Here is a 12,480-nt window from a genome sequence, read left to right on the forward strand (position 1 = left end):
ATCTAGTAGCTAGCTATGCTAGCAAGTTGTACATTTGTATACTTATACATATATTAATTAAATATTTATTATTATAACCACAATGGCGTGTCTTACGTGTCTTATCTTTAAGACACTTTAGACACTCGTGTCTGAAGCGTGTCTAACGTGTCGTGTCTTAACGTGTCTTACAACCATGATCTGAAAATGAAACATAGACAGAAAACTGGGCCAGCACATGTGTTTCTCAGATAGTTTTCTCTGCGTGAGAAAATACCTCAGCGAGGAATGAACTATTTGAACATAAAAATCAGCACCTAGCAAGTAGTGCTTCCATTGTGAAAGGGCATGAATTACAGCATGCATTTCCTTTTCATAAATCTGGAAATTCATTTCTGTAGGCTGGAACACCCTACTCTCATAAGCAACGACCCTTACGTCCTTCATAAGAACACCTCCAGTGCTGTTTCCACATACATCACACTAGACAGCGAAGGGCTTTCTCAAATCTGGCCAGATTAACACAAGGTCAGAGCACAACTTTTCTTTCAGCTCTTCAAAAGCTGCAATTTCTTTGGAAGTCCATCGAAAAGATATTCCTTTCTTTTGCAAAGCATGCAGAGGTGAAGCAATCTCAGCAAAATAACAAATAAACCTCATGTAGTATGAGCATAACCCAAGAAAGCTCCGTACTTTGTGAATGTTCCTGAGTGGTGGCCGATTCCGGATTGCTTCAACCTTCACCGGATCCATCTGGACTTCATCTTTGGAAATGATATGCCCAAGAAAGTGAATTTTTGGCATGAAGAATTCACTTTTCTTTGCATTAATGACCGGCTTATGTTTTCTCAACTCTTCAAACACAACCGCCAGATGTCTCCCCCTCCTGCTCTGGTCCACTGTGTTTCTCACTCTCAAGCACCTCCTGTAGCAGCTGCTCATTCTCTCTCCACTCCTAGCTACAGCACCTCCTATAGCAACAACTGCTCATCCCCCTCTGCTCTTTCTTCCTCCATTCCTAGCTACAGTACCTCCTATAGTGGCTGCTCATCCCCCTCTGCTCTTTCTCCCTCCATTCCTAGCTACAACACCTCCTGGAATAGCTGCTCATTCCCCTCTACTCTTTCTCCCTCCATTCCTAGCTACAGACCTCTTGGAGCTTCTCTCAAGCTTCAGTTGCACCTCTATACCTTCTCCCTCTCTCTCCCTCTATCAGAGCTGCTCTCTCCCTCCAAGCTGCACTTTCTAGTCCACTATTGCTGTTGTGACCTCTGTACAAGTATCAATGCTCTACCTCACTTTTGGAGAACACAATGATGACATCAAAGAATGTCCCCATAAAAGACCCGTGCTCTCTAAAAATCATGTCCATCATAAGATTGAATGTAGCAGAATCATTGGTCAAGCCGAATGGCATCACAAGATACTCATATAGCCCAAAAGTGGTTCTAAAAGCAATCTTGTGTACATCTTTTGGTCTGATGCGGATCTGGTGAAACCCGCTCTTCAGATCAACGTGGCTGAAAATGGAAGACCCCTCAAGTGTGTCCAAGATGTCATCAATTCGAGGAATGGGGAACCTGTTCTTCACTGTGATCTTGTTAAGTGCACGGTAGTCGATGCACATCCGTCAAGATCCATCCTTCTTCTGCACCAAAAGAGCTGGTGAATAGTACGGGGAGAAACTGGGCCGAATCAGTCCCTTATGCAACAATTCATTTACCTAGTTCAATATTACTTCTCATTGAGTAGCGTTGACCCTGTACGGTGGTATATTCGGTGGGTTACTATCGAAAGCATGGTCTTCGGGTCTCTCAGGCGGAAGTTCCCCTGGTAAAGACTCAAAAAAAAAAATCCTGAAATTGAAACAAGAAATTTGTCCGCTCTTTATCCAAACCAGAAAGAGGTGGCCGATCATCTTCTCTCTCTTTTTCTTGGGCAAAAATCAAATACGCAGAAATATACTTTTTCATTACTAAAGAAATTGCAGAAGCAGATACAACTGGAATGGACTCTCCTCGAGTTTCACATCAAGTACACGATTCTTTGCCCTGTGAGTCAGGGTAACCGTTTTATTATAGGTATCAACAATAGCCCGAAGACGATAACACCATGGAATCCAAAAAGCACATCACACCCATTCAGAGTCATAATATAAATTCATCTGTATCAACATAACTCTGGATATGAAGGCAGAGCTTCCCAATAATCGTAGTGATGGATGTACTCCGCCCATGTCTGCTTGCACAAGTGAACCCATTTCTTCTAGTCAAATACCGAGCTTGCATGCTAACTCAGGAGAGATGAAATTTGCATTAGCACTTGGGTCAAAGAAAAAGTCACGAACTTTTCCCCAAGCTCTGTGTCATCCTCCTGTCTCTTATCACTAATCATATCAGGCACAAAGTCCAACAGATGGCTTTTGCTTCTTCCCCTTTTGATTGGCATTGGGTTCTAGTTTTCGTTCACTTTTATCCTTCATGGGCTGCTTTCTTTTCTTCTTATGTGGGCATTCATGCACCTGATGGCCCTCTTCCCTGCAGTAGAAACATCTATTTTGCTCCCTAAGGACTTGTATCCCTACTTCTGTCAACCTCGTGGGACGAGACCTGAGAACACGCCGACGTCTTACAACAAGGGTAGCTTTTGTAGGCTTACTGAAGTTGTCTTTCTTTTTGAACTCTTCCCTCTTGCTGCCCTTAAAACAAATTGACCTGTCCTGTAGCAAAGCATAAGCTGTATTGGCATTTTCTATCAGCCGAAACATGTTGACACCTTGGATTTCATGCAAAAGTCATGAATTTCCTTCAGCAACCCACAACAATATTTCTTCTGTCTGCTCTGTCTGCTCAGACAATGGAACATGCCGATAGGAACTCACTAGCAACAGGGCTTCCCAAAATTTCTTATTGTATTCTTCCAAATTGCGGCAACTATCTGCATCCAATTTATGCCAAGCAGTCATAATGTCAACTTTAAATGTAGTAGTCAACCATGCAACTGAAAAGACTTGGTTAAAATCCACCGAAGTGGTAGGTGCTCTGCCTTGCAAAAAAAGATTTGTCCAACATTGTAAAGCATAACCCTTCAAGAAAGTGGCAGCTTTTCTAATCTTTGATGACTCCGTAAAATTCCCACTTGAGTGGGCTGCATCAAACTGCTGAATAAAAGTAAGAGCTTTTAACCTGTCTTGACTCCCATTAAAGGTGTCAAATTTTACAACTAAGCCACCCTCTTTGTAGTCCTTCTGCTTTCCCTTGGGTGTGAGATTATCATAGGTGGGTGGCTGTAAATACGGAGGCTGCATAAGATTACCAAGATTAGTTGCACTTTGCCCATAACTCACAACAAGATTGACCATTCCTGGTCCCGTTGCAGTCATTCTAGGCATTCAAGAAAAATTTCCCATCATACACTAGGCATAGTAGTCTACATCCTGAGCTACATCCCAATGTTACCATACATCATGTTAGGCATCATAGTAGGCATACCTCCAAACATCTGTCCCTGATAGCCTTACATGCCAGGCTGAAATCCAAAAGGGAAATTTCGAAGCATCCCCATGTCTTGCTCAGGTCCAACCATAGCCTAGAATACTAAACCTCCTCCAAAATAACATGTAGGCATAGAAGATGGGGGGAAAGTCTGCTGTCTCAAACCGAAAAATAAAAGATTTTGGGGATTCCATCCATACCAGATGCAAGAAGGCATTGCAACTCACACCAGGCTGCTGCATTTTCTTCTTCTTCTTCTTGGGTTTAAAAGGAGCATTCAAAAACTCTGCAAAGCGTGGATCTTGCATCAACTGTGCGAAAGTCTGAGCGATTCCTTGAAGTTGTGCCCTGAACTGTGCATCAGCATTTGGCTCCTCAACTTCTTCCTCTTTCATGTCGAGAACCCTCAGTAGCCTACTCTGATTGAATGGGTTGTTCCTAATCTTCACCATGCAGTATAATCAAAAGATCCTAATTTCTCCCCTCCATCAGAGCTATGTGTCATGGCTGAAAATTTCTCTGGGCTGCAAATTTATTACAGCAACTAGTATTTGTTGTCCTGACCCAAGCAGAACCACGGCTCACTCTCTTGAGGAAGATGGCGATATCCCGACAAGGGAACCACTGAAACCGGCCTTCGGAATCTCCAAAGGGAAATGAACAGATAATAACCAACAAATACTTAATTTCCAGCCATTTAGAGCTTTCTAGGACAAACCAAAACAGTTTAGAACACAACACCCAAGAGCTAGATTGCCCTTGTCTTGCACCGGAGACTAGACTGGCCCTAAACTTAGTGCCCCTTTCGGTATTTCTTTATTATTCAGAAGGCATCCAAATACAAAACGTAGCATTGTCGTGTGTCAGCCCAAAATCAGCCAACTGAATAGTCCATTCACAAGCCCTTCCGTCCTACTATGCATCAGTTTCAATCACACAAAGGCATCCCAATCTAGTGCAATATCCAATGGCGGCCTTTCTTCCGATTCTGGCTGATGGTTCTAACCTAGCAGCTCTGATACCCTTCAAGGGAGTCCTGGCAGGACAGAGGCTGGCAAGACAACCAATCTTGTCTGTTCTTGGCGTATAGAAAGGATAGCTGCAACAAAGCAATAGGATCTAAAGGTTCTGAGGCAATAGGAAAGCTTCTGGGAGGCAGTCGATCGATTTTAAGGCCCTGGGAAGCAAGAAAACAAGTCTGTCTGGAGCAGTTCTCTGGCACTATGGGGCAGGCGAAATCAACAAAACCAGCCCTTGTCAGGAGAAAAACAGCAATTCCTCTTCCCTCTGCCACTCCTCTGATCCCTGGCAGTCCAATCTTGATAGGAGATTGAATCTGTTCTTTTTAGAAACCTTGAAAGCCTGCTGGAGAAATTCTTCAAGTCTAGAAGCCCGGGATGGCTTCTGGTAGGTGCAAAACTACTGCACGATCTGCTAGGAGACCCTGGAACAGCCCAGATGTCCACACTATCCCCATCCTCAAACCACATGGTGCTCTTGCGTGATAAGCGCTACCTCCATGTTTGTTCGGAGTCTTGAATAATACAAAACTTCTCCAATAGGTTGACACTTGCATGCACAAGGTTCTAGAACTGATGATTGTAGATGATCAACAGGCTCACAAGGTGAATTGCAATTAAAAACATGTGCAAGTGAGAAAGATGTAGGCAAGCTATGGGCAATGGCACATAGATCTTGGCATAGAAAAATTTCACAATTAACAAGGGAGGAAATGGGCACTAGAGATTGGCACTGCTATGGCGATTGTGAAGATAGGAGACTGATGGAGACAAAAGCAAGCTAGATCTCAACAAACAACATGGAAAAATGAACAAGAAAGCATGCAAACATCTATGAGGTATGAAAAAGCTATGAAAAGATTTTTAAAAGAAATTATTTAAATGTTTTTTAATTAAATTATATTATAATTTAAAAGGATACAAAGGATACAAAATTAATATATTAATTACTTTAAGTTAAATTTTCTTTTAAAAATTTGCCCATAATTTCCTCTACCCATATACACAATTGATTATAGAATAAACCAATAAAAAATAGAATATCCTACGCTTGCTAGGACTAAAACTCAAGCCCGACGACTCACATTTAACTTGGATTGAAACCGCTACTTAGGGCATGATGTGCACTGACTCACTAAGTAATGTGCATTTGAATGATCGTGGTATTTCTCCATTAACTAGAATACTCTTTTAAAAAATTGGTTTTGGAGATTTTGTCTGCCTTATAGATTGGAACTATAGATCTTCATTAATAGGCATTGTTACATAGCACAAGAAGCCTAGTCTAAAGGTACTACGATAATTATACGGTATATAAACCTAATAAGTGGGTATGGAAAGCATGTGGATGTGCAGAGCATCCTTTTCTAATGAGGCATGCTAAAAGGTGGAGGATAATCCAATAAAGTGAACCAACGTGCCTAATCAACCCTATGAGCTGTAATATAATCCCAAACCTAGTGAGATCCACCCCATGCACTAGCTCTCAACGTCCTATCACTAGATTTGATTGGATGAGAACCATCAGAAGTGTGACTATGGCTAACATTGCAAAGATGCCATCAAAAACAGCAAGATGGTGTAAACTCAGGTGAAGACCATGGTAAAGAGATATAACTGAAGATGACCATTGCACTTGATATGAGGAAGATAACTGGCTGGATGTGCCAAGTATTGAAACAAGAACTCAAGTGAACATGTGTACAAAATCAATAACAAACCATTGAGATGAAAATATATAATGAGTATGGATGTGAAATGATGACCTATTACACCTTATTCTCTCCAAATCAAACTTAGATTGGAATGATTCATGGTTTTACAGAACAATATGTAATAATTTTCCTAAATGAGAGAACTCGGAGAACAAATAGTCTTTAAAAGATATAATGATGAATATTTGCATGCACCTAATTCAGGTAGTTTACAAGATATGAATAAAAGGAAATTTGTGCCCAAAATTCATAAGAAACAGCATAGTTATGTCTGCAATCTCTGGATTTGGGGGTATTAATAGAGATTTGAACATGTCAAAGAAGGTGCTACAACTAAGTTAGCATATAGACACATTGAAATTTGCCCTCATGATGATGAATTCACATATTCAAAGACAACATGCATCCCCTTGCTGTAGAGAATAAGCCACCGTGACTTACCATGGACATCACATACATTACCCTGACTTACCATGAACATCATACATTTGTATTTGTCATGGCTTGGATTAGGTCAATCCCCCACTTGATAGCCACACGTAAACTTTAACAAATTTATTCCTTATTAATAGACTATCAGTATATACAGAAAAAATGTTTATACAGAATTTCTTTTCATCAACACAATTACGCAAGGAATATTTCATCCTGAACAACGTTTTTGAACTAGGTACTAAAGTATATTTGCTCAATTGCACGATCAATTGGCTAGTTCTACCTTGTCATGGTTACGCTAAGAATGAGATTACCTATCATGACTTTGGCTGCTACCAGTTGTCTCAATAAGCAGGTAGAAGTCCTGTTTGGAGGTTGGTAACGGATCTCGAGAACCATCCAAATGATTTAATACCTTCATGATCACAAAACATTTAAAATTTGTGAGATGAAATTAAATATTCCCATCAAGGCACCTAAAATTACATTGTCAATGCAGCAAAACAAATTACAGGAAAGTGATTCATGATTACAATAAAAACTTAATTGAAAAACCCATTTGCAATTGTAACTCTCATTTGCAACCCCTAAAAGCATAAACATCAGATTCATATTTGATATACAAGAGCTATGCATCCCAAAATGTTCCAGCTAAATCAGATAGATGGATGGATGGATGCTTTTCCAGGCACAAGCGTCCTTCTTCAGGTCATACGTCTCATGTGGTGGGTCTTCACCACGAGGACTAGGCTCCATAGTAGCAAACTGAGGTATCAAATTTTGCAGCAGCAAATGAAGAGCCAGCAAGCTTAAATGAATAACCAGCAAATAGAGGGGCTGATCTAGGGCTCTGAAAGAGATCAGCAGCCTTGACAAATGCAAGGCGGTCGAAGAAATGCTTGAATAAACATTTTCAGCAGCTTGTTGATGACCTTGGAGGCTCCAAAATGCAAACCCTAATGAAAACACAGCAAGGAAATGCTTCGAAATGCAGAACTGAACCAGAAGAGGAGCCCTTGTGGTCAAGATAAGTGCTGGAAATGTTGCAGTAGGTCCGAAATCAGCAAGGCAGTAGTTGTAGGTGCTCCAAGTGCGAAGGTAGGTTGTGTGAGTCATGTGTGAGTGCCACTTGTCACCATGGGACTTATCCCATATGCACTTGGTGCTGCTGTGTGAGTGTGTAGCCTATAAAGGCTTGTACTTGTCATTTGACACTTGATGAATGAATATGAGCCTTTCCATAATGTCTCCATTTCAGTATCATTTCCTTCCTCCCTAGCCTCTCTCTCTCTCTCTCTCTCTCTAGACGACAGGACTCAGAGCCAGAGGGCAGGCTGGATTTCGCAGGGATCATTCGACACTTGACCACATCCTCACACTCAGGGCACTGGTAGAGGAGGCGAAGTCACGAAGGCAACGGCTTTATTGTTGCTTCGTGGACTTCAGGAAGGCATTTGACACAGTTCCGCGATTCAGATTGTTTCAGAGGATTCGTCAGATGGGCTTCAGTGGAGAGATACAGTGGGCTATCATGGCTTTGTATGAGAGGGTCACTGGTCGGGTTCGGACACGTGAGGGGCTCTCAGAGGAGGTATACAGCACGATTGGGGTGAAGCAGGGTTGCCCGCTCTCTCCTACTCTCTTTGGATTATATATTGATGAGCTAGAGATGTTTGTACAGATGACAAGCGGTGTGGGCTCTACTCTCTCAGGATCCTCCATTCCTATCCTCCTGTATGCGGACGATGTGGTTCTCATTTCCTCTACTGCTCAGGGCCTCCAGGCACATATTGAGGCACTCCACAGGTTTTGCCAGGACAGGGGGTTGACCGTAAGCCTTGGCAAGACCAAGATTATGGTTTTCAACACCTCTAATCGTATTTACAGCACGGATGAGTTTTGCTTCACTTATGACGGACATCCCATTGAGCTTGTTAGAGAGTACACTTATTTGGGGGCAGTTTTCAGGGGACCGGTCTTCACCATGACATATGCAGCACGAGATAGGATTAGTAAAGGGTATGCTTCGTTGGCTCATCTTGAGCGTCAATGTTTTCAGTCCCACTTTCAGCATCCCGATACGAAATCTTTGCTTTTTGATACATTGGTAAGACCAGCTGCGATGTATGCAGCTCCTTTCTGGGCAAGAGACCTCGGCGCTGCAGATTGGAGACGAGTAGAGAGGTTACAGATCATCATGTTCTCTCGGCTCATTAGGGCCAAGGCTACAGTTCCGCACGAGATCATGCTAGCAGAGTTTGGAGCTACTCCCCTTGCATTGGATGCAGCGTTTCAGTCGGTCATGTATTTGCACAGGGTTAGGGAGTTTGGAGACTCAGCAGCAGGCAGAGCTCGGTTGCCATGGTTAGCACTTGCATCTTCTATGGAGTTGGCACGATCTGGGGCCCGATACTGCTGGTACTTCAGACTCACTAGGTGGCTCACATCTCTTGGACTAGACATGGATAGACTGCCTCCCTTCCGATACAGCATGGATGCCCCTCATCTCGAGTTGACTCGCCACAAGCTTAGCCAGGTCACGAGAGCAGACTTGCTGCAGCTTCATACGTATCGCACTTGGATTTATCCCAAGCAGCTTCCGACGAAGATGGCCACATATCGTGACCACTTCCTTCGGATCTCAGAGGATGGGTTTGTCATTCCACCAGGCTATACAGGTATCCACATGTCCCACTCACTGAGGATTGCCCTTGGCCAGCTTAGAGTCTCTTCGCATCAGCTCGAGATAGAGGCTGGTAGGATGCGACGCATGGAGGATGGACGGCGACCAGGCCGAGAGACCAGGAGAGATTCCTCATGACGCGTTCTATATTGCATAATTTGATCCTGAAGGTCCAAAATTCCTATGCAATACCTTTGTGTCCCATCCCCTGATTCTTGTCTTTGTTCTTTTTCCTTGTTTGATGAAGGCATACCTTTCTATCTTTCCTTGCATTCTTCACTTTTTGTTCTGTCATTTTCTGAGACTATCAACTTTTGTTGAGGTCCTCATTAGTCACAATGGGATTCCCACACTAGCATGTGCATACACATGTGCACATGCACACACACTTTTTTTTTTGTGAAACCAAGATACTTATATTACGAAACTTTCATTTACATCTGGGCAGTGCTCAAAAGAGAGCCAAAGCCCTATGCATCAGAAGCAGTAAAAGAAAAGTTGAATACAAGAGACATCCAAATCTTCCTCATGTAAGGCATCATATAATGATTGCCGCAATGAGGCTCGGAAGAACTCATATGGACGCTGAAGGGGAGAATTCAGATATGCTTGATTACGCTGCAACCAGAGGGTCCATAAGGCCCAGTATCTGATCCAGTGGAAGAAAAGAGCATACTGTGACAGAGATGCTGATAGTTTGCCATACATCCAGAAAAACCTGGAGAACCTGTGTGCTGGAAATCTGGAGATAAGAAATAGGAGATTCTGTCTAGAAGGTTTCTGGAATGTGAACAAGACCACAGTAGATGTGGAATACTCTCAGAAGTAAGGTGACATCTTGGACAAAGAGGTGAAGCTATCCGCCTTTGAGCCAATTTCACCCCTCAGGAAGAATACCAACAATACATCTCCACAAAAATAGACGTTGCTTCAATGGCATTTTACAATTGCAAATTCCCCTTCCACCAAGCTAATGGCTTGTTCAAATGCCATAGAGAATTAGCATGATGGGCAATCCAAGGAGGAGGTAATATCAATCGATAAGCCTGTATAGAAGTCAATAAATGCAAAGGCTTAGAGGAGATGCTAGTATTTGAAGACTGGAGGTGCCAATCTTGAAGCCTGTCTCTGACATTCAATGTCGGTATCGGAACTAGAGGGAGTAAGAGATCAGCAATAGCTTTCCATATAGGTCTATGATGCATCCCCAGATTGTATTGTCGACATGCTACTGGAAAAGTGAGGATATTTCCTTGCATATCTACTACATCATCAATGAAACGGATACCCATTTTCATAAGATTATAAGCTCTGATGGGTTGTTGAGCTGCAAGGGGAGAGGAGAACACAGCACTCCAATGAATACTTTCCAATCTGAGTGAGGAATCTGTAGAAGTAGGAAGGGGAGACCATTTGATGTGCGAGAGTACTTGCTTCCAGTCCTGTATCAAGGAATTAGAAAATGGACAGCGAGGTATTTTACCTTGAAATTTGCCCAGTACTACTTCCGATGGATCAACTAGTCAATGTCCATAAGCATTTGTGGTCATCTGTCCACACAAAAAAGCCCACTGTCTCTTCACGGATGGCTTTGGACCTCTCTCACGAGTGATGGACTACGAGGATCAACACTGCCTAGCTCTTTATGTCAGGGAGGCCACTATGCTTCGACGAGACTACCTCAGAGACCATCAGCACAGACCGGAGCGTGATAGAGCCCAGCCTGATAGAGCTCAGGCACACGCTATACCAGAGGACAGAGACCAGGAGGAGCATGAGGAGGTCAGAGCTCACACAAGACACATGCCTCCACCCTGTGGATGTACATATGAGATGGTTTGTAGACGCCGCAGGATCTTGTTACATAGGGGACGTACTCGCCGCTTCATCTCCAGACGATCCAGGATGATGGCAGCTTTTCGGAGGAGACTTACTCATGGAGATCTCGCCCCACCAGCCGCTCACCTCACCTTTGCTCAGATTTGTACTCTCATAGCAGGAGGCAGAGTCGATGGACAGGATTTCCAGTATTATTTTGGTTCTCAGACTCCGTGACAACTGGACTTGTATCTTTGCATTGGCATATTGTACTCATCCCCCCATCTTGCACCCAGGGGCGGTTTTCTTGCATCTAGTTTACTTTGTATTTAGGCTCAGATTTGACATTATGTACTTTCACTTGCATTGTATTGCGTAGCACTTAGATGATATTCGACGATGCCTCTTCTTTGTGGCACGTTGATTTTGTGCTATCTTGTATGCAGAGTTCTTGATGTCCCATGGGCCCATTTTGGCCTTTAGTGGACAATAATACACTTTCTTTCTTTCTTTCTCTCTCTCTCTCTCTCTCTCTCTCTCTCTCTCTCTCACACACACACACACAGTATGTTTCTAACAGGAGGATCCCACCCGTTGTGTAAAATGAGATCGATAGGCAGCTAATTATGTTGAATAATTTCATTTTGGATGAGCTTGATCTCCGAACCCAAGTGAAGCCAAAATCTAAATCCAATCTAAAGAGTCCTCACCCCTAACCCAAAAAGCCATTGGATTTGTACCAATTACTATGGCTCCTACCGCAGGGCAAAACACACTCAAGGCTTCCCTAAAAGCATGAAAAGGGTCTAAGGGAAGGCACACAAAAAAATACCATGTCATCTGCAAGCTTACTATCCAATAACTCCTCGTCCTTTCTAAGAGAGAGTCTCAATCCAAGAAAGTCAAAACAGTCGAAACTAGATCTAAGATAGAGAAACTCACGGCCTCTACCACAAATGAGTACAATAGAGGAGCAATTGGACATCCCTGTTGGACTGATCTCAAGATCTGAAATTTGTCTCCTTTGGAATGGGAACCTGGCTACAGGCTGATCTATAAATAGATGATACCTCTCTGATCCAAGAGTCATAAAAATCAAAACTTAACATTGTACCTATGTGAAGTCCAAGATTCGCAAACCATCTGGATGTCTAAGTATACCAACATCTATGATCTCCCTCGGCCGATAATGTCACAGATGAAGATAAGGCCAGCCGTGATAGTGGAACCAAAGTGTTTGAATCGATGGAGGTGATCACTTCGAAGGCTGTGTCAAGCTAGAGGGAACTCAACATCCAGCGGGGGAAGGCTTATTGCGGATCATCTGTGCGAGAAGT

General features: G+C 42.9%; 1 protein-coding gene across 3 annotated transcripts in view; it reads right to left on the minus strand.

Annotated features, from left to right (window-relative positions):
- Positions 1-12,480, minus strand: part of D2HGDH (FAD-linked oxidases family protein) — a 75,710-nt gene that overhangs the window by 9,321 nt on the left and 53,909 nt on the right. For all 3 annotated transcript variants that reach the window (XR_015541001.1, XM_087374672.1, XM_087374671.1), the window contains one exon: positions 6,957-7,057. Coding sequence is in view for 2 of the 3 variants with exons in the window: in XM_087374672.1 (XP_087230798.1) it covers positions 6,957-7,057 (101 nt within the window). In the remaining variant the exon portion in view is untranslated. The remainder of the gene's footprint in view (positions 1-6,956; positions 7,058-12,480) is intronic.

Source organism: Dipteris shenzhenensis, chromosome 5 (genome assembly GCF_047967505.1).
Source record: "Dipteris shenzhenensis isolate YYH24624 ecotype China chromosome 5, Dip_SZ_1.0, whole genome shotgun sequence".
In the NCBI taxonomy this organism is placed as follows: domain Eukaryota; kingdom Viridiplantae; phylum Streptophyta; class Polypodiopsida; order Gleicheniales; family Dipteridaceae; genus Dipteris; species Dipteris shenzhenensis.